Raw genomic sequence first — 26,703 nt, 5'->3', positions numbered from 1 at the left:
CGGGGCCGGAAACTCCGGGGCAGGGCCCAGGCCCCGCGGCCCCGCCCTCTAGTGGGCGGGGCGGCCGCGCGTAGCGCAGACTGCGCCTGCGTTAAAAGCGTCTTGACGCGCTGTGTCCCTGGTAGCGGCTGCTGGGCAAGTCGCGCGGTATTGCACCCTCACCTGCAGTAGGTGCTGGCGGCAACAGCCCTGGGCGGGGACCGGTAAGGGGCATCTAAGAAGTTCCTGCAGCTACAGTATCCGGGAAACCTCGGGACTCACCGAGTGACTGGAGACGGTCGGCTACCCATCTGCCCAGAAAGCAATTTTCCAGTCTGTCAACAGGCGCCCGTTTAAACACCCAGTACACCAAGCTCCTTCCAGAAGTAACCACGCAACCTTGCTCTGTTAAGCCTGTTTACTGAGAACCCACTGGATGTCCAGCACTGTGCATAGTTATCTTCCATTCTTGGAACAGCTGTACCAGGTAGGCTCCCATTTTACAAACGTGGAAATACACGTCCAGAGGGTTTCAGTGAATTATTCTGGCTCGGACATTTTAGACATTTAGAACATTTGGGTTTAGATATTTAGGACTTTTAGGTTGGTCCACTCCAAAGCTCCCACCCTAGTCTATTATCATTACAGCCGACGTGCTTTCTTCGACTCCATCCTACCACCGGATTACGAGTTCCCAGCTGTATAAAAAAAAAAAAAAAAAAAAAAAAAAAAAAAAAAAAAAACCGACCCTTTATTATCCCAATTCATTCTACCTCCTTATCTTTGTAGAGTCTAGACCTGAGTATGTCGTTCTCAGTTTAAAACCGTTAAATGGAGCAGGCACAATGGCACACGCCTGTGATCCCAGAGACTTGGGAGGCTGAGGCAGGAGGATCGCAAGTTGGAGACCAGCCTCAGCAATTTAGAAAAATCCTTAGCAACTTAGTGAGATCTTATTTCAAAATAAAAAAGGACTGGGAGTGTAGCCCAGTGGTAAAGCGCCCCTGGGTTCAATCCCCAGCAAACCCCACCCCAGGGGGAAAAAAAGTTAAATGATCAAAAATCCAAAGCCTGATCCTCTGGAATCCAGACTTCCTCTTTTTGCTTGGCCCTTTCTCCCTGTATTTCAGCCAATGTGAGCTTGTGTTCCTCTTTTATTTTTTTATTTTTTTGTACTGGGGACTGAACCCAAGGGTGCTTTACCACTGAGCCCTTTTTTATATTTTATTTAGAGACAGGGTCTTGCTGAGTTGCTTAGGGCCTCTTCAAGTTGCTAAATTTGACTTTGAACTCCAGATCCTTGTGCCTCAGCCTCCCGAGCTGTGATTACAGGTGAGTGCGCAATCCTGGTTTTTCTTCTTATCCGCAGTGAAATCTTTCTTGACTCCCTACATTAGATTAGGAATCTCCTTTACACTTCAAGAGTGTAATGCTTCTTCCATGATAGTACATATGTATCATGTTTGCAATTTAGGTTTACTCGAGTGATGATTGCATAAGTGTCTGTTTCCCCCTGTAAAATGCAAGCCCCATAAGGAGTTGTGAGAACCAGGACCTGATGTGAGACAGTTATTTGGTGTTTACTGAGTGACTCTAGTTTTCCCAGCACTTCATATAATAATGTGATCATTTGAGAGTGACTGTTAAGACACTATATCAACGCATGAGTCCCACATTTGTGGAAATGTTACACTCCATGCAGTGGAAACTACAGAGTTATAGAAACACCAAAACCAGTGAAAGTGATTGGGGTGCAGCACCATCCCAACCTGATTATTTTTCTCTTGAAAGTAGGCCCTTTCTATCCAAGAAAGGGTTGATCTTCTGTTATTAAAACAATAGACAAGGGTTGGGGTTGTATCTCAGTGGTGGAGCGCTTGCCTAGCATGTGTGAGGCATTGGATTAAATTCTCAGCACCACAAATAAATAAATAAAGGTCAATTGTTTTAGTCAGCTTTTTCACTGCTGTAACTAAATGACCTGACCATCACAACTGTAGAGGAGGAAGAGTTTATTTGAGGGTTCACAGTTTCGGAGGTCTTAGTCCATAGAAGGCTGGCTCCATTCCTCAGGGTTTGAAGTGAGACAGAACATCACGGAGGAAGAGTGTGGCAGAGAGAAGCAGCTCACTTTGTGATCAGGAAGCAGAGAGAGAACTCCGCTCTCCAGTTACAAAATATATACCCCATAGCCACGTCCCAATTCCCACCTCTTCCAGCCACACCGTACCACTTCAATTACTCCCATCAGGGATTAATTCACTAATTGGGTTAAGACTCTTACAACCTAATCCTCTGAACCTTCCTGCATTGTCTCACATGTGAGCTTTTGGGGGACATCTCACATCCAAACCGTGACATCCATTGACAACTAAAAAAATAATTAAAAACAAGCAAAAAAATAGACAAGCAAGAATCTGTCACTCTGGCTCCTGTGTAAGACTGAGACCAGGAAAGGCTGACCAACCAGGGGTAACTGACTGCATAGTTGATTCACAGGAAGATGTGGAAATTTACCTTGTGACATGATGACCAGCTGTCATCTAGATCTCCCATTCACCTCACTTGGTTCTGAATCTTCCTTTACTGAATAAACTTCTGATGTTCACTTTGATTCCTGGTAGATTTTGTGCCACTTGGCACATTTCTCATTGTAAATTATTAAATAGGTATTCTGAATCACGTACGTGGTAGTCCTTAGTGAATCTGGTTAGCAGATTGTCCTTTTTTTTACCTAATCATTGATAAAATTGAGTTCCTAACATACATTGTGTGTGGGTGTGGGTGTGTGTATATGTATGTGTGTGTGTGTTTTTTATTGGGGATCAAACCCAAGGGCACTCAACCACTAAGCTATATCCCCAGCCTGTTTTATTTTTTATTTTGAGACAAGGGTCTCAGTAAGTTGCCAAGAATGACTTTGAACTTGTGATCCTTCTTCCTCAGCCTCCCAAGTCATGGAGATTACAGGCATGTGCCATGTTCTGATATACATTAAAACTCGTTTAAGGGGTTGTGGCTCAGTGGTGGAGTGCTTACCTAGCATGTGTGAGGCCCTGGGTTTGATTCTCTGCACTGCATGTAAATAAATGAAATAAAGGTTCATTGATAACAAAAAACTACTTTTTAAAAAAGTAGTTTATCAAAAGCTTTAGCTCAGTTTGAGGTTTAGCTCAGTTGTAAAGCACTTGCCTAGCATTCATGAGGCCCTGGGGTTGATCCTTAGCACCACCATTAAAACAAAACAAAATCTTCTCATTCTGATTGTAGTTTTATTTCTTGGTTTGATTCTCAAAGGTTTGTTTATTGGTTACATTTTTGTGCCTGTGAGCCTTGCACATGATGCCAGGCAAGTTGTCTTCCACTGAACTACATTCTTAGCCCTTTTTAATTTTATTTTGAGACATTGTTTTGCCAAGTTGCCCAGACTTGCCATCCTCTGACCTTTTCCTCCTTAGTAACAGGGATAACAGGTATATTGGTTACAATTTTGTCAGAGTATCAACTCTTGGATTTACAGTTCATTTTACTTTTTTCATGTTTAACAAGACTTTTTTTTCCTGCTTGTAATATTCTTTCTTTCTTCCTGTTTCTTTGGGACCTTCAATAGGATGGCAATATAGATTTCACCAAGGCAATGATTTATAATCTGAGACCGGAAGGAGCCAGCCATGTGAAGAAAATCTGGGAAAAGGATTTGTGTGTGTGTGTGTGTGTGTGTGTGTGTGTGTGTGTGTGGTGCTGGAGATTGAATCCAGGGCCTTGTGCATGCAAGGCAAGCACTCTACCAACTGAGCTATATCCCTGGCCTCAAGGATATTTTATTTTGAGTTAAAGGAACAGAAAGTACTGAAGCCCTGAGCAGGGACAAACTTAGGAAGAGTGGGAAGTGGGGAGAGTGGTCTGAGATGAATTGAGCAAGCATACAGAACAGGTGCCCCCAGTAGTGGACATTAGGTAGGTGTTTATCCTGAATGAATGAATGAATAAGTGAATACTGTCTTAGATATAGCTCAGGTAAATAGCAAATAATTGAATTTCTTTTTTTTTTTTTTTTGTGGTACTGGGGATTGAACCCAGGGCCTTGTGCTTGCGAAGCAAGCACTCTCGAATTTCTTAAATCCATTTTGAGACACACTTTTTAAAAAATGTTTTTAAATTGTGCAAACATATGCATAATATAAAATTTGCCATCTTAATCTCTTTACAAAGAGTTTTTTTTGGGGGGTACTAGGGACTGAACTTAGGGGTCCCTACCACTGAGGTACATCCCCAGCTTTTTTTTTTTTTAAACAGGGTCTCACTAAGTTGCTGATTTTCTTGTCTCAGTCTCCCAACTTACTAGGATTATGGACATGCATCACCATGCCCTGCTAAAATTTTTTTAATTGCTGGGGATGTAGTTTAATGGTAGAGCACTTGGCTCACACATGCCAGGCCCTGGGTTCAATCTGCAGCTCCATACACACAAACAATATTTATAAAACAAATACGATTTATTATATTGCCAGGCTTGGTGACACACGCCTACAACCCCAATGATTTCAGAGGCTGACAGGCAAGATCAAAAGTTTGAGGCCAGCCTTAGCAACTTGGCAAGACCCAGACTCAAAATAAAATTTGAAAAGGGCTGCGGGTATAGCTCAGTGCTAAAGTGCCCCTACAATTCCCAGTATCAAAATAAATAAATAAAATAAAAAGAATTGTCTGGGGAACTGCCATAATTTTTCCTCCAGTGGCTGTACCACTTCACTCTCCAGTGTGCAAGGGTTCCAGTTTCTCCACATCTTTGCCAACATTGTGAAATAAGGGTTGTCTTTTATCTTTTTTTTCTATTCTCCCCCTCTATATATACACATACATAGAACACGTGTGTGTATGTGTATATATGTGTGTGTGTGAATACATATGAATGTATATAAAACTGTTTTAAAAAAGTCTCTCCATATATATATATATTTTGTGTGTGTCAGAGGGAGGATATTGGGGATTGAACTAAGGGGCACTCAACCACTGAGCCACATCCTCAGCCCTATTTTGTATTTTATTTAGAGACAGGGTCTCACTGAGTTGCTTAGCACCTCAATTTTGCTGAAGTTGGCTTTGAACTCTCCATCCTCCTGTCTCAGCCTCCCCAGCCGCAGGGATTACGGACGTGCACCTCAGCACCCAGCTATATTTTTAATTTAGTAAAGACATACGCTCATCTGCAAATACTGGAATTATGAGCAATTTTTGTGTTTTCTAAGTATTTTACCAAAGGCATATATATTATATATTGCTTTTGTAACCCAAACAAAAAGTCAAGATTATTTGAAAATAAAAATTCTGAAAATGGACTACTCTCATGTATTTTTCATCTCTTAGGATTGTTTCAGGTCAGTTCCATGGCTCTTCTGCATGATTCAAACGAAACGTCTTATTTGCTACCTCCAAACAATGCGGACTGGGAGGAGAAAGGCATCCCTGACTTTGTCTATGAACAGAAGGAACTTATAGTGGAAGGCATTCAGTGGCCAAGGAATGCACCCAGCACCCTGGACACACTGTCACTGTCACGCTTTGACTCTGCCCTCTGCTCTGCCTGGAGGCAGCGGGTGGAGCTAGGACTCTTTCGCTATCGCCTAGGGGAGTTGCAAACTCAAACCCTTCCTGGTGCTGTGGGTTTTGTGGCTCAGCTAAATGTGGAACGAGGTGTACAGAGGAGGCGTCCCCAGAACATCAAGAGTGTGAGGCAGGCATTTGACCCTGAACAGTTTAACTTCAATAAGATCCAGCCAGGAGAAGTTCTCTTCCGTCTCCATCGGAAGCCCAATGACTGTAGTGCTGCCCAGCAAGAGGACATCCTGGTGATGATCAATGTCAGTCCCCTGGAGTGGGGCCATGTGCTGCTGGTTCCTGAGCCTACCCAGGGACTACCCCAGCGCCTGCTACCTGGTGTGCTACGGGCAGGGCTTGAGACTGTGTTGCTGAGCTCTCACCCAGGCTTCCGGGTGGGCTTCAACAGCCTGGGGGGCTTGGCCTCAGTGAACCATCTCCACCTTCATGGCTATTACCTGGCCCACAGATTGCCTGTGGAGGGGGCACCAAGTGAGCCTCTGGACCCAGGTGGCCATTTGTATCTGCTTCAGGCCCTCCCAGCTCCTGGTTTCCTCTTTTATGCTAGTAGGCCAGGGCCTGACTTAGAAACCTTGATTAGCAGGGTATGTCGGGCCACTGACTATCTCACTGACCATGAAATAGCACATAATTTGTTTGTGACCCGGGGAGCTCCACCTGGAAAGGCATCACCATCCTCAACCCTCACAGGGGTCCGAGTAATTCTGTGGGCCCGAAAGTCCTGCTTTGGAATAAAGGAAGGTGAGGCTTTCAATGTTGCCCTCTGTGAACTGGCTGGCCACCTCCCTGTCAAAACATCCCAGGACTTCAGTAGCCTGACGGAGGAGGCTGCCTTGGCCCTCATTCAGGACTGTCTGCTGCCCCCAGCTCAGGCAGATGAGGTACAGGAAGCACTGGTAGCCCTGATGGCCCAGGAAGAAGTGTAATTCTTCTGGAGGTATTTATTTGCTAATTGACTGAATCCATTTCCAGAGGGCCATTCATCATTGCGATTTGAACATTTATTTTCATGATTGCTTTCCTACCTCTCTCAGGTGAAGGGGAAGAACAAAGAAAGAACTCGTAACTGGTCTCTGAAGGGGAGAAATCTTGGAATAAATTGAATCAGTGTTCTCTCCTGGATGTATTTGCTGCTTCTCACCTTCCTGTTCTCACCTTCTCTGTTTGTTTTCCCTTTGCTCACTGTTTTGTTGTTGTTTGTTTATTTTGTTTTGAAACTGGGTCTGCCTGTGTTGCCCAGGCTGTCCTGAAAACCCTGGACCACTGGGCTCAAGTGATTCTTCTGCCTCAGCCTCCCAAGTAACTGGGATTACAGGTGCATGCCACCACACCTGGCATCTAACATTTTCTCTTCCCTTCCTCCCTTTCTCCCTTCCTTCCTTCTTTCTTTCCTTCCTTCCTTCCTTCCTTTCTTCCTTACTTCTTTCTTTCCTTCTTTTTTATATTCCACCATTGATTTTTATTTCTTCATTCTTCTCTTTTCATTTGTCCCTGCTGCTCCACCCAGGTACCCTACTTCGTCATCTCCCTAAAAATTCACCTTGAATTTTCCTCCAGCCCCCAACATAGAGTTGAGTGATCTTTCACATTATCTCTCGTGAAACACAGGGTGTCCTCATAACTTTAAAGGTGCATTTCCATTTAACAGGGTGTCCTCATAACTTTAAAGGCGCGTTTCCATTTAACAAATGGAAGAGAGGGAAGCTGACAGATTGTCACTTGCCCAAGGTCAGCCAGATAAGACATGATTCAAACTGCAGCACAGGCAGTTAGATGCCAGAATCTAAGTTGGGACAATGTGCATTTGTGACTGTCTCTCCAGTCAGCAATGCCCATAAAGTCATAAAGTGTAATGCTGCCCTTAAAGTTTATAGCCCTTACTAATTAGAACAACTTTTTTAATGTTAAAAAGAAATTGGAGTCTTTCTCTGTCACTTCACAAGTTCCGCATGACGTAGGCTTCTTGAAAAATCCAGAACTAAGTCTTTATTCCTCTATCTGCATCTGAGTCAATGGGGAATTTTTTTTTCTTTTTCTTTCTTTTTTTTTTTTTTTTTTGGGTGATTCTGGGGATTGAGCCCAGGGCCTTGTACATGCTAGGCAAGTATTCTATCATCAAGCTGAGCTATATCCCCAACCCTTTTTAAATTTTATTTCATTTTGAGACAGCATCTCAGTATACTGCCCAGGCTGACCTCAAACTTGCTATCCTCCTGCCTAAGCCTCCAAGGTAGCTGGGATTACAGGCATGTACCATTGTGCCTGGCTGTGGAAATTTTTGAGAAATGTTTGCTTTGCCCTGTTCTGTCAAAAAGTACTATTGTAAGAGTTGTGTGTAAAAATCCCATTTTTCGCCAGGCATGGTAATCCTAGTGGCTCAGGAGGCTGAGACACGAGGATTGAGAGTTCAAAACCAGCCTCAGTAACAGTGAGGCATTAAGCAAAATCAGTGAGACTCTGTCTCTAAATAAAATACAAAATAGGGCTGGGATGTGGCTCAGTGGTTTAGTGCCCCTGAGTTCAATCCCCGGTACCCAAAATAATAATAATAATAATAATAATTCCATTTTTCCTTGTGCTTCCTTGATTCTTGTATAGCAAAAGTAAAAAAGAAAAAAAAATTCCTGAGTTTAGTTTTCAATAGGGATGATCACTACCACTACTCTCTTTTATATTTATTTTATTTGGGGGGGATTGAATCCAGAGGTGCTTTACCATTGAGCTCCATCCCCAACCCTTTTTATTATTTGAGTGAGGGTCTAGCTGAATTGCTGAGGCTGGCCTTGAACTTGAGATTCTCCTGCCTCAGCTTCAGTCACTGTGCACCAGTCCATTGCCACTACTCTTGCCCCAAATCTCCTAAAAGAATGGGAGTTCCTGCTCACAGGGTAGGAGTCAAAGGGGGCTTACTGAGTAGGGTACCACTGGCTAGCTGGGAGAGCTCTCCCGGTAGAGGTTTTGGTTCCTCTGTCTTCTAGTGTGGGGGCACAGCTTTGGCTGTGGCTTAGGCCCATAGGTAGTTGGCTTCCTATGCCCAGGCCTATGCAAAACTTTACTGTAGAATTTTAATTGGAAATTTTATATCACAAAAGAAGTTACAGTCTTATTGAGTTAAAGCAGATTATGCACCCATAACCTATGTTATAAGAAGAAAATTGAGGGCTGGGGATATCGCTTAGTTGGTAGAGTGCTTGCCTTGCAAGCTCAAGGCCCTGGGTTCAATTCCCTGTACTGCAAAAAAAAAAAAAAAAAAAAAAAAAAAAAATTGATCATTTTAACATTCTCTCAAATTTTTGACTACCCTCATGTTTTTGGCAAGTGGCAGAAATTTTAACCTTTTTCTGAGAGCTTTTGCATATACAAGCTCAATATGCTTACTTTTCCTTGCTTGCTCCCTGAAGCAAGTGCATGTAACCCTATTACAGCTAAGTAGATTTTGTGTCCAAGGTGATGAGCCAATTACCTGGATTTTCCCAGTTTCTCCCTGGGACTTCCCTGAGCCAAATGAATTTTTCCATAAAGTGGGTAGGGGTAAAGTCAAATAGGTTTTCTTTATGGTGGTGTTTCTCAGCTGTTTATTAGCTTTAGAAATTTTTCAAAGTTTTGTTGTTGTTGTTGCTTTAGGAATCTTTGAGAAGGGGATTTGATCTGAAGCTTTTTCTCAGCCAGAATATGGAATATGTAGGCACCTGGTACTCAGAACCATGATAGGAAGTGTTGATCCAAACAAGGCCTCTCCAACTCTTTGCCTCTTGACATAGGACCACAAATGCTAAGGGGGTTTGGACTTGATCTAATGGGAAACCTTGAAGAGAACTAATGGTGTAGTAACAGATTTGCAGTTTAGGAAAAATGCTCAAGCTACAGTGGGGAGTGATAGATAACAAACAGATGTAAGTAGAGGGAACAAGAGGTTAGGGGGCTACTTCTATAAACTGTGTCCACTGTGCTGACCCCCACATTCTTTTTTCTTTTAATTTTTTTAGTTGTAGATGAACACAATACTTATTTTTATTTATTTATTTCTATGCGGTGCTGAATTGAACCCAGTGCCTCACACGTGCTAAGCAAGTGCTTTACCACTGAGCTGCAACCCCAGCCCACATGCTTTCTTTTAAAAAGTAATTTACCGCTTCCCTGCCTTCGCCGCTACCACCACTGAACCCCGACCCTTACCCAGGCCTGGTCCTAGTCACCATGACTAACATGTACTCCTTGGATGGGATTCAGGTATTTGGTTTGCTCTTTGTTTGCACCTGTGCCTACTTCAAGAAAGTACCTCGTCTCAAAACCTGGCTGCTATCAGAGAAGAAGGGAGTTTGGGGTGTGTTTTACAAAGCTGCTGTGATTGGAACCAGGCTGCATGCTGCTGTGGCAATCGCCTGCATTGTAATGGCCTTTTACATCTTGTTTATAAAATGAATCACAAAACATCCAACTCATCAACTGCCAACCAAGGGGACAGGGGTGAAGAACCTGTTGGAGGCCTGGACCCAGTGTAGGAGAGTTCAGCCAAAAACATCAAAGTCCCCAGGATGACATCACAGCATCTGCCCTTGCCATATGTGAGGAAAACTCTTCGTGGTCACGGATGTTATTTATGCTTCAGGAGACTCCAGAAAGCCAACTTCCTTTGATCTGTGTGTAAATCGGCCCTCAGCAGTGAACATATAATGTCCAGTTTAATTATACCCATCGGTAATAAGATTACATACCTCCTGCTTTTTAAAAACTTATCACCTGGTCTGGGGTTTATAGCTCAGTGGTAGAGCATTTGCTTAGCATGTGTGAGGCCTTGGGTTCAATCTTCAGCACTGCAAAAAACAAAAATAACACCAACATGTCACCTATTTTGTTCTTCAACCCCTTATCAGTATCTTTTCAAACTGAGGTTTATAGGGAAGGACACAGGCTGTGTTCAGACCTCTTAGAAGGAGAGATAATTTTCCAGACTTGACTCTTTTTCACTGTTTAATATGGATTTGGCAAATTGGGGAGGGGGAGGGTACTAGGTGGGACATAGGAGTTATGAAAGGCCAGGAAATTGCTTGACTTTAGAAATTTATTTTTTATATACCTATCTGGGAACATGAGAGAGGGCTCTCATTGCAAAAAGAACAGATGAAGCAGCTTGGCATGTGCTCATAGCTTGAGAGTTTTGCCAAGAGACTCTGAGCTCATATAAAATTCAGGATCTAACCATCTGTAATGAGAATAGAGAGCATTGATAAAGACAAGAAAACACTTTCTGTTCACCTATATCCCCCCAAAAAGACTTTACTCAATCAAATGGTATATGAAAAATGAATCAACTGTTGCTATTTCTTAAGGCTTTTTTATATTTTCTAACATACTTAGTGCTAAATACTGTTACTCAGTTTTAAATGCCATCACTAGGGGAAAAAGAAACTGTTGAAGAAATAATTGTTTAATATATTTGCAGTTAGAGGAGAAGAAATAAATATCAATTCATATACTAGTAAATTCATCTAGTATAAGAATTTATTGTGATGTTAGATGGAAGTTTTCTCATGTTATAAAAGATTCATACTTAGTCTTTGTGTTATGGCAGTTTTTAGTTGACTACCTGTTTTTCTTGGCCAATTCAATTTTCTTTATATTGAAGTACTCTTTCATTGTTTCTGGAAATTATTTACTGGGGGGAACGTGAGAAATTTAAATAAGAGAGGTTGCTGATATTCGTTGGCATGTTAGGACAGTTCATAGAATCCATTAATGAGAAAAGAATTTTTCTAAAATAAAGGGGAACAGAGCTTTACAATGCAGAGAAAAGAGTTTTCCATTGACTATGGTAACTCCTGAGCAAATCTTTTCAGATGACAACACTTGAAGGGAAGACTTTTCTGCTCCCTCCTCATATATGCAAAATCAACTGTTGGATTTGTGAAGCTAAGAACTTCTCTATTTTTAAAAAAAATTCTAAAACTAAATTATAATAAACAACCATAGATAAAGATCTTCCAGTTGAATTGTCCTTTACAGTAAAACTTGACTGTGGACAAATTAGCTGTGGATGGCTCCTGTGTGGCAATAAATTGTATTTTGTCTGCTTACTACAAAAGATTAAAAGCTGCTAGGAAGTTTAGTTTCTAAAATATGCAGTTTCATGCTTTGAAGGATCCTAGAAGTACAGAACATCATCAAGTAAACACTACATGTCTAATCATCTCAGTTGTGGCTGTTATCTCTTCAGGAATTGGATCACAGGGTAAATTTCAATGATTCATATTTCCCATTGTCATTTCTGAGGATCTTTCATATGAGAGAAAGGAAATCTGGTGGAATAAGAAAAAGACACACCTTTTGGTGTGAGTTTAGAACCTGTTGGCCAAAGGGAATGTTTCTCCCCCGGAAGAGGTTCAGCATGTTTTGCATTTGTTACTTTGTAGCTTTAATGACTTGTTTTCTAATAGGGCTAATGTCTCTAAGTTTGGTGCTTAGAGCTGCTTCATATTTTAGACTAGTTCCATTCCACAATATAGTCCAACCAATTTTTGTAGCTGCCTGGGTGGGTCATCTTGGTCTAGACTCTTGAGTTTTGATATTTTGAGATTTTTCATTCCAGAATGTACCAAAAAGTACACAAGATGAAGGTAATTTACAGCAAGAAGCAAATATGCAGCCTATTTCATGTAAACAGAAAAAACAGAACTTTAACTCAATACTTCGGTTGACGTGTCATATATTTTTGGCTAAAATTTTTTTAAAAAATTGTTCCTCTGGGGAAGTCTTAGGGGTGGAGGCATGAGGATAGCAATATTGCCTCAAATCCAACCTGTTGTCACCATAAACCTGTGTACCAGGGTAGAATGAATTCAGCTCCTTTTTATAGTTGAAATACAGTTTTTTATTCATCATTGTCTGCACAAATCCTTGAAAATAAATTTTTTTCCCTACAAAAAAAAATAATAATAATTTACCTGTAGCCATGCCTGGCTTAAGTCAATAGGATATGTGTTACACCTCAACAAATAATCTGTTACCTGAGGAAATGCAGGGTAACAGAAGTTATCCTGAAGAGAGAGACTTCTGTGATTTACACAGACCAGATCCCAGAACTCAGGGAGACAAGGATAATTTCCCCTAATCATAAAAACCTATAAGACAAGTTCCAATTAGAACCAGTCATCATGGGCCAAAGTGACCTAGAGTTGTCCTGGACCTTTACTATACACAGTTGGGACTTGGAAGTTTGATGTGATTGTGCTGTCAGTCAAAATTCAAGAGGTAGACCTGGTGGAACTCTGGAAAATTCCCTGGGATGCCACCCCCCCAGGAAGGCAGGAGTGGGGGTACCATCCTTCTCCCCTTTGAGGGGACCCTCTCTCCCCCTTGAGAGTGTTCCCTTTTCCTATAAACTCACGTCTGCTACATTGGGTAACATGTTTGAGATCTTTCTGGTCTGATCACAAGAACTAAGAGAGGACCGCTATAGCTGCCTCAGCTCTGCAGTAGGCCTGTAACAGGAGGAAAAATGAAGAATAGTCAAAGAATCCAATGAAGAGTTTGCTGAATGATGGTGATTCAGGCAAGAGATGAGGATGAGCCATATCCTAGAACAGTGCCTGGAACACTGAATATTTGTTTACACAAGAGGAAAAACTAATGTTCTGGAAACAAGGGACTCCTGAGCAGTTCAAGGAGGAAAAAAAAAAAAAATATATATATATAGATATATATATGGACACACACACACATAGTTATATATGCTGTGTCATGTTGAAGAAAGAGCAAGAAGTCTGAATTTAAAAAATGCTTACATCAGGCTGGAGTTGTGGCTTAGTGGTAGAACGCTTGCCTACCATGTGTGAGACACTGGGTTCAATTCTCAGCACCACATATAAATAAATGAATAAAATAAAGGTCTATCAACATCTAAAAAGAATGCCTATATAGAGTTGGGGATATAGCTCAGTGGTAGAGCACTTGCCTAGCATATGCAAGGTCGGGGGTTCTATTCACAGCACCAAAAAAAAAAAAAAAAAAAAACCCACAAACAAAAAACCATAAGTTCTATCCTCCTAAAGGATGGAAAATTTTAAAGTGTTTTCTGGATTTAGCCCACAGGATAATCTGAGATAATCTGAGTGACAAGTTGGGCTGAGTTCGGTGGAGATGGCTAGCAGAAGTCAAAGTGGGAGAGTGTTAGGAAAAGGGGATCACTGTGACAGAACAATGTCATGAAGCGGTCCCTTTATTCCTTAGTTAATGGAGCTGTCTTAGCCCATCAGGCTGAAAGCCTTGGAAGATGTGTGTCCTAATCACAGCTGTCCTAGAGGGCAGACTGTTCACTGCACGGTTTCTGAAAAACTAAAGAAAAGAGAGCAACTGTTCGTCCCCGACACATGCTTGGTTTGTGGGTTCCAAGAACAATGGGATTGGAGAGGTGCGAAGTGGCGCCAAATCAGGAGGACTACAACTCCCATGACGCATCGGAGGAACAGGTCCTCCTGGGAACTCTGGAGGCGCTTCCGCTTCCAGCTGCCAGCAAACGGGCCTCAGCGGGAACCTGGGTGGGTGTGGCCAGCGGAAGGGCCCGCCCCCAGAACGCTAGTCCAATGGGAGCCGCCCTCATGTCCATGGCAACGGCGGCGGCGGCGGCTGTCGGCTAGCTAAGGAAGGCGCCGCCGCCGCCGGGATCTCTGAGCCAGGAGTTAACCCCGACAGGGAGCGGGCTCCCTTTCGCGACAGCCGAGACAGACGATCCTGTGGAACGAATAGGCGGTCCCTGAAACCCAGCAACGCCCAGAAAGAGCCGAAGCGGGCGAAGGGCGGCCATGAGCGAGCAGCTGGGTTCAACCCCAGGCCGCTAGGGGCAGCCCCAGCAGCCCCTCGGCTCTTCTCCGAACCTCGGGTGGGCAGTGTCCGCCGTGGACTCCCCTTCCGTGGTCAGAGTCCAAGGGGTGCCTGTCTCCAGTGTGTTTACGTGGATAAACTGAATTCTGAGGCAGGGAAAGGGCCGGCCTAGAGTACATTTGATCTCAGTTGTATTACAAAGCAAATTTTCTCCCCAGTTCACCCAGCTATTCCCCATTTCATTCAGGAACAAGAGCCAAGGTTATGGTTCCTGCCATCTCCGCTCAACTCCTGCACGCACCAAAGTGTGATCTTGAATGGTAGTCAGAGAATCCACATCTCACTGGCATCCCACGCACCCTCTCCCTTAACTTGGAAACATCTGTTGTTCAGTGGGATTGTTCTGTTCTGAAGGGGCTGTAACATTCCCTTACAACACCATGAAGGGCCTTTGGGTGGATTCCTGCAAGCCATCCTGTGCCTGAAAGGAGATCTTATATATATTTAATTCCTACCCTCCTCCCCTTAGAATCTAAGAGAATGGAGCCGAGTACCTGTAAGACCAGTGAATCCGAGGACGACTCTGTTGAGGAAGAGGAATCTGAGGAGGAGTGTGCTAAAGAGGAAGATACCACTCCTAACTCTTCACAACAGGCATTCTCAAAGGCAGACTATAAGGCATTTGAGAATGGGGGTCCCTTAACCATTGTAGCCAAGAAAATTCCAAAGAAACTGATAGCCCCAACTGACACAGATGACTTAGAAGTTGGGAGGAGAAAGAGAAGGCGGAAACGCAGGTAACCTTCCCTGGACCCCCTCACCTGCCTGGCTCCAGAGAGTCACCCCCTGACCTCCCTTCAGCATTTGGAAGACTGGGACCTAAGCTTTTCCCTTCACTTTTGGGAAAAGGAGAGGAAAGGCTGGAGCATCATTAACCTTTTGGTACAACAGAAACAAAATTCAGAAACATTTAGGCTGGTTCATTTTGGAATTTCAGCTTTGTGTGTATGTGTGTGTGTGTGTGTGTCAGGGGCACCTTACCACTGAGCTACATCCCCAGTCCTTTTTATTTTGAGATGGGGTCTTGCTAAGTTGCTTAGGGCCTCAGTAAATTGCTGAGGCTAGCCTCAAACTGTGATCCTCTGCCTCAACCTCCAGAATCCCCGGGATTACAGGCATATGCCACTATGCCTGGCAGAATTTCATCATGTTTATATCACCCTTGTCTTTTCTTTAAATGGCTTCTGGAAAAAAAATGAATTGTGTTTGTTGGATATCTCTTCATCTGAGAGCCTGGCAGCCCAGGGTTTGTCCTTCCCTCCTACTCTGCCTGATTTCTGCTATTCCTCCATTCCAGACCCTTGGCCATCAACCTGAGCAACTGCAAGTATGAAAGTGGTAAGCACCCAACTCGTCACTCACACCATTTTACACAAGAGGGCTGTCATTCTTACTATGGAGAAGGAGCTCCAATCAAGCTCCCAGCCCCTGGATCTTGCCAGGCTGGCCTAGAATCCATGTTGAGGTTCCTGGATGTCCCCTGGCTCAGTTACTGGCAGCTGAGATATTGCTATTCCACTTAGTCTTGATGTAGAGACAATATCTTCAGTTAACTAACAACAACAAAAGGTCTGGGCAGGTAGCTCATGCCTGTAATCCTAGAGAGTTGGGAGGCTAAGGCAGGGAAATCATCAGTTTGAATCCAGCCTCAGCAAATTGGCAAGACCCTGTCTCAAAATTTTAAGATTTTTAAAAGGTTGGTGGTGTAGCTCAGTGATACAGCACTCCTGTGTTCAGTCCCCCGTACTGCCAAAAACAAAATGAGTGAGAGTCACCATTGCCCTACCCTTCCCAGATTTGAGCAGAGATGAGACAAGATTCAAACAGGCTTTTTTTTTTTTTGGGGGGGGGGGTTGGAGGCAGGGAGTTGGGGTGTAGCTCAGCATTTGCCTAGTGTGTATGAGGCCCTGGGTTTGATCCCCAGCACTTAAAAAAAACAAAAACAAAAAACCGTAAACCATAGTACTTCAAGAAAACTTTGGAGGAACTTCACCTATTTAAAAAAAAAAAAAAAAAATCCTCCCCTCTTGTTCCCACTGCCATCTGTGCAAGGGGCACAGAGTGTTAGGCACCAGTGTGGTACCCACCTAGGGTCAGCTTTGCAGAAACAATCCTGACTGAGAGATAGGACTGGCAGAATCATAAGGCCAGGCTCTCGTTTTCTCTGCTGCATATTTTGGAAGGGCCCGACAGCCTCATGAACTTGGAATTGCCACCTGATAACTAAGATGCAGAACTGAAGTAAGAGTCACCTCCCTCTTCAACCTTTCCTCTGGTCAGGTCTGTTCCTTTCCTGACCCATCTAGAGTTCCAGGGCATGTTGCTGGTGCCCCAGGCTGGCAACACTGATCCCCCTGTCTCTGCAGTGCGGCGGGCAGCCCAAATCTGTGGCCTGAAGGAAGTGGGGGAGGAAGAAGAATGGACTGTGTATTGGACAGATTGCTCCGTCTCACTGGAACGAGTCATGGACATGAAGAGGTTTCAGGTACCAACATCCTGACCTAAGATTCAGAATGACTACTCCTGTCCCCCTGTCCAGGCATGAAGCTGCCATTCTTTTTGGCTGTACCCTGTGTAGACAGGAAAGGCTACACTAAGGGTCTTCTGTTCCAATGTAAATATTCTCCTTTTGGCTCCCTGGAGCTTCTGTTATCTGAAGGAAGTTTCTGGTGGGCATATCATTGCCCATTATTTGCTCTGCCTAGTGACATTTGTGTCTAGCCTGCCTGCTCCAAGGCGGGTGAGCCGATCTGAGGGAGAAGACTGAGAGGCAGCTTCAGAGTTAACAACAGGGCCAGCTGAATGCTTAGATCCAACCATTTAAGCAGTTTAGAATCCATGTGTGTGGGGGAGCATGCCTGTAATCCCAGCCACTCCGGAGGCTGAGGCAGGAGTATTCCAAGTCCAAAGCCAGCCTCAGCAACTTAGCAATGACCTAAGCAACTTACTGAGACCTTCTCTCAAAATAAAAACAAAAAGGGCTATTCTTTTTTCTATATTCCAGGAAATGGTTTCTTTGTACTGCCTTACTTTTATGCATCCTTACTTTTATGAGACAAGTACTGGTGGTCTGAGGGATGGGAGAAGTTGGTTAGAAGGCCCAGAGGTCTGGCTAGTACACATTCTTCTCTCTGTCCTTCATTTTTAAATGCATGTTGGGTGTAGAAGCCTAGGGAGGGTTTCTCACTTGCCTGAGGGAATCTTCTTGTTTCCACCCTTGGGGTAGTAGGGACAGTGCTCACCTCCACTGTGATTTCTCCCTTTTTCCCCATCCTTTTCCACTGTTTCTTGCAATGCCCAGACCCCAGGAACTGTCATTTACTCTAGGGGGACAGTATAACCAACTGGCTCTGTTTCAGAAAATCAACCACTTCCCTGGCATGACAGAAATCTGCCGCAAAGATCTACTGGCTCGGAACCTCAACCGCATGCAGAAAATCTATCCTACAGAGTACAACATCTTCCCCCGCACCTGGTGCCTCCCGGCAGAGTGAGTGTATCTGGTTTCACAGGCTGAGCTCCTCGAGGCAGGAATGGGTCACCCTCCAAAGTCCCCTCCAGACTGGTCTTGTGACCTTGGTATGTCTCAGAGGGATGAAAGTGGACCAAGAAAGTTTCAAATGATCAAAGAAAAGTGGGTCTGAGGACAGTGCTTCAGGAAGACCATGGATTAGATAGCCTAGATAGCAGGAAGATAGCCACAGCCCCTGGGACTGCCAGGATTTGCAGAAACCTTTTGACCTGCTCCTCTTCACATGTAGCTATGGGGACTTCCAATCTTATGGTCGGCAGCGAAAAACCCGCACTTATATCTGCAAGCCAGACAGTGGCTGTCAGGGACGTGGCATCTTCATCACCCGGAACCCCCGGGAGATCAAGCCAGGAGAGCATATGATCTGCCAGCAGTACATCTCTAAGGTAAAAGATACCTTGGTACCACCAGGCCCCTACCTGATTCCAGGGTTCCTTGTCTCTCCCAAAGCCAGGGAGGAACCAGTTTTAGGCTCCTGTTCTTTCTGCTGTCCCCATTATCTTGGAGGCAGTATGGAGCCATGGTTCAATTAGCCTGCCTAGGTTTGAATTTCAACTTTTCTATTTCTTAGATATGTGACCTCAGGCAGGTTAATGACCCTTTTCTTGCCTCCATTTCCTTATTGTTTCATGGGAATAGTAACAGTAACCACTTTATATGATTGTTGTGAGAATTAATTGAGTTATTGTGTATTTGAAGCACTTACAATAGTGTGTGGCACATAGTAAGCACTTCAAAAGTTAATTACGTTCCTTTTGGGTTTGCATACTCTTAGCCTTTCCTTATCGATGGCTTCAAGTTTGACATGCGAATCTACGTCCTAATCACATCTTGTGACCCTCTTCGGATCTTCATGTATGAGGAGGGCCTGGCCCGCTTTGCCACCATGCCATATGTGGAGCCCAGCCACAACAACCTGGTGAGGGGGCAAAGTGGCACCCTATTCTCTTCCATTGCCATGAGTGCTGGTGTTCTAGGGAGAAACAAGGTAGAGGTTTGTCATTGTCACACAAGAACAAGGAAGTAAGTCAGTGAGAGCCATGGCACCAAGTTATAAGGAAAGCATTTGGTGGGTGGTGACTGAGAAAAGGTGCCCAGCACACCCCACCCTCTTCCCCAGGATCTTACAGAAGGACAGTCCCCTGGTGCAAAGGGCCAGGAGACCAGCAATCCTGGGGAGGGGTAGAGAAGGCCACAAAGCGCTGGAGAGGAGGGCCACGTGGAAGCAGTCTGAGCCCATGGGGCCACTTGCTTCACAGGAAGATGTCTGCATGCACCTGACCAATTATGCTATCAACAAACACAATGAGAATTTTGTCCGGGATGATGCTGTAGGCAGTAAGAGGTACTCGCTACTCTGTTTTATTCCTCCTTCTTCTGTCCCTTAGTCCCACAGTTTCAGGAGCCCATGAAATCCAACAGACTCTTGGGAGACTGATTGCTTAGGAAAACTGCCTTTATAGACCCTGGTCCTATGCCTAAGCTCTAGCAGCCCAAGCCTCACCCTAATAACTAATTCCTGCTCCCAGCTGCAGCCCTTTGATGCACAGGGGCCCAGGCCTGGAATTAGGGTTAGCATCAGGGAACCACCTACCTGCTGGCATAAAAATTGGTATTCTTCTGAGCACTGGGCCCCACAGGAAGCTGTCAACACTCAATGCCTGGCTGCGAGAACACAGCTACAACCCCCGAGAGCTGTGGGGTGACATCGAGGACATCATTATCAAAACTGTCATCTCAGCCCACTCTATTCTTCGCCACAACTATCGAACCTGTTTCCCTCAATATTTGAGTGGTGGTACGTGTGCCTGTTTTGAGATCCTTGGTTTTGATGTTTTGCTGGACCACAAGCTGAAGCCCTGGCTGCTGGAGGTAAGGTTTCTCTCCTCATCTTTACAAGAACAAGATTCAGAGGCTTCCCTGAACAGGACACCTGGTATAGGAGGCACTCAGGTGGCTGAACAGAGAAGCAGGAATGGGGAAACTTCAGGGTGGGTGGCAACCAGTAGAAGGCAAGAGACATCTACTCTACTCTTTTGACTAACTTGAGTTGATCTCTGGCCACTACCACAGCAATCCAGGTTTGGGATCCCCAGCATTTCTGGTGTAAACCTTGACTTTATCTATAGACTTAGGCTGTCTGATTTACTCTCCTCATAATGCCTGTGAATTGGAGGGATTGCTGTGCAAAGTCCTGTGGCCTTGAAAGCAAGAGCTTCCAGCCACCTTGGATGTGGTCATAGAAAGGGATGTTTCTCCTAGACCTTCAGGTCTTCAAGAGGCCACCATCTGTTCAGGTGGTAGATATAGGAACAGGGCAATAACTACTTCTCCTGGCAGGTAAATCACTCTCCAAGCTTCACCACGGATTCACGCCTTGATCGAGAGGTGAAGGATGCACTTCTTTGTGATGCCATGACCCTTGTTAACCTCCGGGGCTGTGACAAAAGAAAAGTGTTAGAGGAGGACAAGCGGAGAGTCAAGGAAAGGCTTTTGCAGTGTCACCAACAGCCACGAGAAGCCAGGTGAGTCAGGTATCTAATGTGTATTCATTTGTGTAACTGGTCTTGCTTTTACTTTCCTGAGAATGAAAGTCCACTAGAAGAAAGTCACTGAGGACGAATTAGCTATTAAAAAGCATTTTGGGGGGCTAGGGATGTAGCTCCAAGTTAAAGCACTTGCCTAGCATGCATGAGACCCTGGGTTTGATCCACAGTCCTGTGAAAAAAATTTTTTTTGCATAGATAGTATATCACATCTGTGTAGATAATATATCACATAACATAGGCCATATGTTCAAAATTCAAATGATATAGTGCACAGTTTTTCCCCTGCCCTTCTCATCCAGCTACGAGTTTTCCTCCCTAGAGTCGATCAACATTCCTAGTGTAGTGTTATACTTTCACAAGCACTTAAAGCACAAATATATATGTATTATACAAAATATTTTTTCCCTTGTTTACCCAGTTGCATAACTTACACACTCTCTAAACCCTGCTTAGTGACATATTTTAGAGCTATTTTCATATTAACATATAAGGTGCTTTAGGTTTGATTAGCTTTTTTTCCTCCTCATTTTTCATTGGTGTATTATAATTATATATATTGATGGAATTTATTGTTACATATTCATACATACACACAATATAACAATATAATTTGGCCAAAATCACTTCCCATCTTCTCCCCTTCTCCTCACCTTACACCTCTTGATCTCTTTCCTCTATAAGTCTCCCTTTGATTTTTAGGACATCCACCCCCACCTTTGTTTTCCCTTTTCCTCTCTCGCTTATGCGTATGAGATAAAACATAGGACCCTTAACCTTCTAAACTCGACTTATTTCACTTAACATGATGGTCTCTGGTTCCATCCATTTTCCTGCAAATGCCATAATTTCATTTTTCTTTATGATTGAATGAAACTCTATTGTGTGTATATATTATATTTTCTTTATCTATTCATCCATGGATGAACACCTAATCTTGTTCCATAGTTTGGCTATTCTGAATTGTGCTGCTATAAACATGGGTATGCATTTATCACTGTAGTAAGGGTAAATATCAAGAAGTGGTATGGTGGGGTCTTATGGTGGTTCCATGCCTAGTCTTTTGAGGAGCCTCCACATTGATTTCCATAGCAGTTGTACTAATTTACAGTCCCATCGACAGTATAAAAATGTTCCTTTTTCTCCAGTCTCTCCAGAATCTATTATTATTTGTATCTTTTTTTTTGGTACTGGGAATTGAACCCAGGGGCACTTAACACTGAACCACATCCCTAGCCCTATTTTGTATTTTATTTAGAGACAGGGTCTCACTGAGATGCTTAGTGTCTCACCGTTACTGAGGCTGGCTTTGAACTCAAAATCATCCTGCCTCAGTTTCCCGAGCTGCTGGGATGACAGGTGTGCACCACCATGCCCAGCTCTATTATTTGTATTCTTGATGACTGTCATTCTGACTGGTGTGAGATGAAATCTCAGTGTAGTTTTGATTTGCATTTTCTTAATTGCTAATGATGTTCAGTTTTTCATATATTTGTTGGCTATTTTTTAGGAAGTGTCTGTTTAGTTCATTTTCCCATTAACTGGGTTACTTGATTTTTTGGTGTAAAGATAGATATTTGAGCTCTTTATATGTTCTAGATAGTAATAATCTGTCTGAGTAGCTAGCAAAGGTTTTCTCCCATTCTGTGGGTTTGCTTTTCCTATTCCTAAATGTTTCCTTTGCTGTGCTTTCTTCTCTTTCTTCTTCAGTACTGGAGATTGAACCCAGGGGAGTTCTACCACTGAGCTACATCCCCAGCTCTTTTTCTTTTTTTATTTTAAGACAAGGTCTCACTAAGTTCTGGAGGTTGGCCTTAAACTTATTCTCCTGTTACAACTTCCCAAGTAGCTGGGATTATAGGTGTGCACCACCATGCCCAACTGCTGATTTGTTATTTTAATACAGTTCTTCTAGAAACCAGTTTCTGAGAAACTTTGTAATAATGAAACATAGAAAACAGTTTAGTTGTTAATAGGGAACTATTTAAATCAATGTTGATTACCCATTTTTGTTTTCCTTGTAAATGATACATAAAATTAAATTTGAGTAGACTTGGGTTATTCCTATAATAACATTGCTTTTCTCTAGTTGTATTCCAATATTCAGGGGTAGTTTGCATTTTATTCCTCATGATAGCTTTAGGGACTGGTAAACAGCCGTACTCAAATGTTTGTGTGATGAATAGGAGTGGAGGATAAATTAACCACCCTGAGTGTTCCCATGAGAATGAACAGGGGACCTGAGTGAATCGTGTCTTTCAATGGGGAAAAAATGGTTGAAAACTACTCTACCACTGAGCTACATCCCAGACCCTTTAATTTTTTATTTTGAGACAGGGTCTCATTAAGTTGCCCAGCCTGCCCTTGAACTTATGATCTTCCAACCTCAGCCTCTCAAGTAGCTGGGATTATAGGCATGTGCTACCATGTTCGGCTAGGCACTCATTTTAAAACCCTGGTATATGATCCCAATTTGGAAGGAAGGAAGAAAAAAGGAAGTGAGGGAGGAAAGGCAAACTAGTGAGTTGCAAAACTCAGGAGGTCCTGCCCTGGAGTCCTTGCTCTGTACTGATTAGTAATATGCTAATTTCATAGTAAGATCATGGGAAGTTCTAATCTTTTTGCTCTTCTAAGTATTCTGTAGTGAACATGTATTGATCTCGTAATTAAAAACCTGAAAGATTGTAATTACTTGGAGTGCCAGTTTACAAGCAAACCTCTGTGCACTTAGAACAAGAATCAAATTTCTGGAAACCAAGTCTATTCTTATGCCTACACACATGGTAAGGCTGACCAGAGATGCGCTTGACAGCTTTCCCCGTACAGACAGGGCCTTGGAAGGCCAAGCAAACAGTAGGAGTTTCTCAAAGCCTTACCCAGCCTTCCTTTCTTCACTGAACATTCTCAAAGCCCTCCTCTGACTCTGTGGAGCTTGGTTTCCACAGGCGAGAACAGATTGAGTTGTCCCATGCAGCCATGCAGGACCAGGAACGATATGAGGATTCCCACCTGGGAGGCTATCGGCGGATCTATCCCGGGCCTGACACGGGGAAGTATGAACCCTTCTTCAAGCACAATGGCTCCCTCTTCCAGGAGACTGCTGCCTCCAAAGCCAGAGAAGAATGTGCCAGGTACTTTGCCACTTTGTCCTGCATCTCCTCTATGCACGTGGGTGAGAGCAAATCCTGAAGCCAAATTGTTTCCCAGCATGGGGAGAGGAAGCCAGGCACTTGAGGAAAGAGAAACAGAGTTATATATTCTATCAGCCTCTTAGTGACTCTTTTCATTCAACAGGTTTCTCATCTTCCTCCCTAATTCCTAAGATCATGATTCCTGCTTATCCCTATTTTCCTTCCATTTCCTTTTCCCCAACACAATTCCTCCACTATCTGAAGCTTTTATGTTTTGTCAGGCAGCAACTAGAAGAGATCCGCTTGAAGCAGGAACAGCAGGAGAATTCAGGCACTAAGAGGCGAAAGGAAAACAAGGACCAGAACCAGGGTGAATCAGCTGGGGAGAAGAGCCGATCCAGGGCAGGGCCCCGGGGCCTTTTCACCTACTTGGCTTACAGGAACCGGAAGCGGGAGAAAGAGGTGTCAGGGGTTTTGTGACTCTTACCATTCTGCAGGAAAATGGGTTGGGACTACTAGAGAAGGGAATTTCTGCTGTCCTCTCCCCTTGCCCAAGAGAGATGAGTTCCTAATCAGTAAATTGAAACTGACTTATTGGAACAGAAGGTGAGAGAATGAACAGCAAAGGGAACTCTACAAGAGGGTCAGGGCAGGGATGGAGGTAGAGTGAGCGTGAGTCCTGCAGCCATCCTTGCTGATGATTTGGGAGTTGTCCTTGGAAATCCTTCATTTATCTCTCATGTACTTTGTAGCCGAAATCAGTACACCTGGACACCATGCAGCCTCAAGATATTGTGGAAGAGGAGGAGCTAGAGCGGATGAAGGCCCTGATACAAAGGGAGAATCTCATCCGAAGCCTGGGTATTGTAGAGCAGCTGGCCCGCATGCTACACCCCAGTCACCGGGGCCAGAAAAAACTTCATGAGTATCAGGTGAGGGTCCTTATGAAGCCTTTGGCAAAAGAAGGGATAAAAAGGTTGTGATACCAGCAGATGGTGGTGTCACACCAAAGGATGTTTATGTGATGGTATCTGTCAATGGAGCCTGGGAAAGATGAATATCTTGGGCCTTGGGAGAGGGTCTGGTCTGTTGGTTCTTTTTGCATCTGTTCCCAAGCTCCCTTGTTTTCAGTGTTGATATCCAGCAAAGTGCAGGTCCCAACTTTCTCAATTACAAGGGACTTGCCCTCTATATTCATATGTCACAGTAGTCCAAAACTCATGACTGACAAATACCAAGGTTGCTACCATGCTCAGTGGCCTGTGTAATCTCTCTAGAACTGACAGTGTCCTCTAACAGGGAATAAGTAAATAGTCTCAGGCTAGCAAAACAGTTGCTGAATTCACTATTTCCTAGGTTAGTAACAAATCTACTGGGCCCTCTGTTTTTGTTGAACCCTAAAGAAGTAACTGGTTAACTAGTGGCTATGACCTAGAAGAGATTCTTGTTACGTATTTCTTCCAACATTCCATCCAGCCTCACAAGAAATGTGGTAAGGAGCTGCTCTTCTCCTCTAGCCTAGATTTCACCAGGACGGGCTGGGCAGTCAAGAAGTACAATCTGTGAGTCTGGTCCCATTGGTGCTCCTGAGAGGGGCCACCTCAGAGCAGGGCCAGCCTCATTTCCTGCAACCACTTCGGCCCCATGAATTGATCCCCAGGATCTTAGGGCCACTGCCAAACACGAATGCTGCAATTCCACAACATTCCCGGTGCCATCTGCAGCCCAAGAACTTCAACTGGATAGGAGATCCAGCAGCGATCGGTCCCTGTTCATTGTCAATGAGGAAATCTGGGAGGCACTATTTTTCCAGCGCTAGAGTCAAGGTCACTAGCCGTAAGTATACAAAACTAGTTTTGGTCACGTTGACTTGTGTAAATTTCTAATAGCATGTTACAGCTGAGATGCTCTTAAAATAAAATGTAGCATTGTTAGTGGTGGGAATGGGGGAGGTGGTGGACCCATTTATGTACCTCCTCCTATGTATTAGACCCTGGTGATGGCAGAAATACAGTCCTAGCCCTCAAACAAAGGTAACAAGGAAGTGGGCAAGTAAACACACCAATTATAATTGTGTGGTAAAGATGCTGGAGGGAAAAATGGGATAACATTCCTCTGTGGTGGTAACTGGATCATAGCTAAGAAAGAGGTGAGCAGATCTCTTCTGTGAGTAAAAACTCATGTTTTTAATGCAGAAGGCCAAGCCAGCAGGAGGCTAGAAGCCATAAACCAAGCCCTGGCTGTATCCATGCCATCCACTTTAACCCCAAAGCATGGCTATCTTCTGCAGACAGAACACACCTTGCCTTCCATGGTAAAGTCTGAACACAGAGCAGCCAAGGCCGGGGATCTCACCCTCTGCCCTGCCTCTGCACCTGTTCTGCAGCATTCCAGTACACTTCTTAACGTCAGCCAGCACAGGTAATCGCAAGAGGGAAGTCAGCACTCAACCTCTCCTGGAGAACCTCCAGAGGTTCCAAAAGGAGCATAGGGCCTTCAATCTTTGCTAAATGAAAGACTACCACCAAGTTCCAGTTTGAAAACCCCGTCAGGAACCCTGTTTGCAAAAGGCAAAACAAAGACACCAAGAATTCCTCAACACCCTAAGATTCTTTTGGGTTTGGTAATGACTAAAAGATGAAGAGCCAAGGCTGGCCAAATACTTATCTCCACTTGTCAGGCCTGAAGCTGGGCTTAATTGATAAGGGATGTCTGAACCTTGGGAGCGGCCCGGGACTGGAGGTCACCCCAGCGACGTGTCCCTTTTACCATTGGAGTCAAGTGCCCAAGGCACGGGTCTGTCGCCGTCAGTCGACTGCCAAGGGTGGACGCCCTTCCTGCCATGGTGGCGGAGACAGGCAGGCCTGGGCAGCCTGAGACAGAGGGGCGGCTCTCGGTAATTGAATCCGTCTTTTTATTAAAGATTATCTCGTTTTCCAGGAGTGTCCTGAACCTCATTTAGGCCCTCGCGTTTCAAGGTAGTCAAATAGTTTCAGCTGGGAAGAGTGGGCAACTAAGC

General features: G+C 44.1%; 3 protein-coding genes across 5 annotated transcripts; all 3 read left to right on the top strand.

Annotated features, from left to right (window-relative positions):
• The first annotated feature begins 75 nt into the window (after positions 1–75).
• Positions 76–16,938, top strand: Gdpgp1 (GDP-D-glucose phosphorylase 1). 3 transcript variants are annotated; one of them, XR_007107230.1, is made up of 4 exons: positions 76–466; positions 5,347–6,535; positions 15,773–15,813; positions 16,842–16,938. XR_007107230.1 is itself a non-coding variant. In XM_047541418.1 (3 exons), exon 2 carries the CDS (start codon positions 5,367–5,369, stop codon positions 6,522–6,524), a length of 1,158 nt encoding a protein of 385 aa, XP_047397374.1. In that variant the 5' UTR covers positions 76–466; positions 5,347–5,366; the 3' UTR covers positions 6,525–6,535; positions 16,842–16,918. The 3 variants fall into 3 exon arrangements, 2 of the variants coding, with proteins under 2 accessions (XP_047397374.1, XP_047397373.1); XM_047541418.1 differs by lacking the exon at positions 15,773–15,813 and having other exon boundaries at positions 16,842–16,918; XM_047541417.1 differs by lacking the exons at positions 15,773–15,813; positions 16,842–16,938 and having other exon boundaries at positions 79–466; positions 5,347–6,720.
• Positions 8,855–10,574, top strand: LOC124977688 (protein kish-B-like). The gene has a single exon (XM_047541428.1). The coding sequence runs from the start codon at positions 9,796–9,798 to the stop codon at positions 10,018–10,020; it is 225 nt and encodes a 74-aa protein (XP_047397384.1). The 5' UTR covers positions 8,855–9,795; the 3' UTR covers positions 10,021–10,574.
• On the top strand, positions 14,956–26,323 carry Ttll13 (tubulin tyrosine ligase like 13). The gene is made up of 14 exons (XM_047541405.1): positions 14,956–15,212; positions 15,773–15,813; positions 16,842–16,960; positions 17,835–17,965; positions 18,237–18,393; positions 18,783–18,926; positions 19,267–19,352; positions 19,648–19,879; positions 20,348–20,532; positions 23,499–23,684; positions 23,966–24,146; positions 24,437–24,616; positions 25,202–25,520; positions 25,880–26,323. Exons 1-14 carry the CDS (start codon positions 14,956–14,958, stop codon positions 26,107–26,109), a joined length of 2,448 nt encoding a protein of 815 aa, XP_047397361.1. The 3' UTR covers positions 26,110–26,323.
• The last annotated feature ends 380 nt before the right edge of the window (positions 26,324–26,703 follow it).

This window comes from Sciurus carolinensis, chromosome 2 (genome assembly GCF_902686445.1).
Source record: "Sciurus carolinensis chromosome 2, mSciCar1.2, whole genome shotgun sequence".
In the NCBI taxonomy this organism is placed as follows: Eukaryota; Metazoa; Chordata; class Mammalia; order Rodentia; family Sciuridae; genus Sciurus; species Sciurus carolinensis.
The sequence above is the reverse complement of the archived record's forward strand: the minus strand, read 5'-3'. Positions and strand labels throughout refer to the sequence as shown.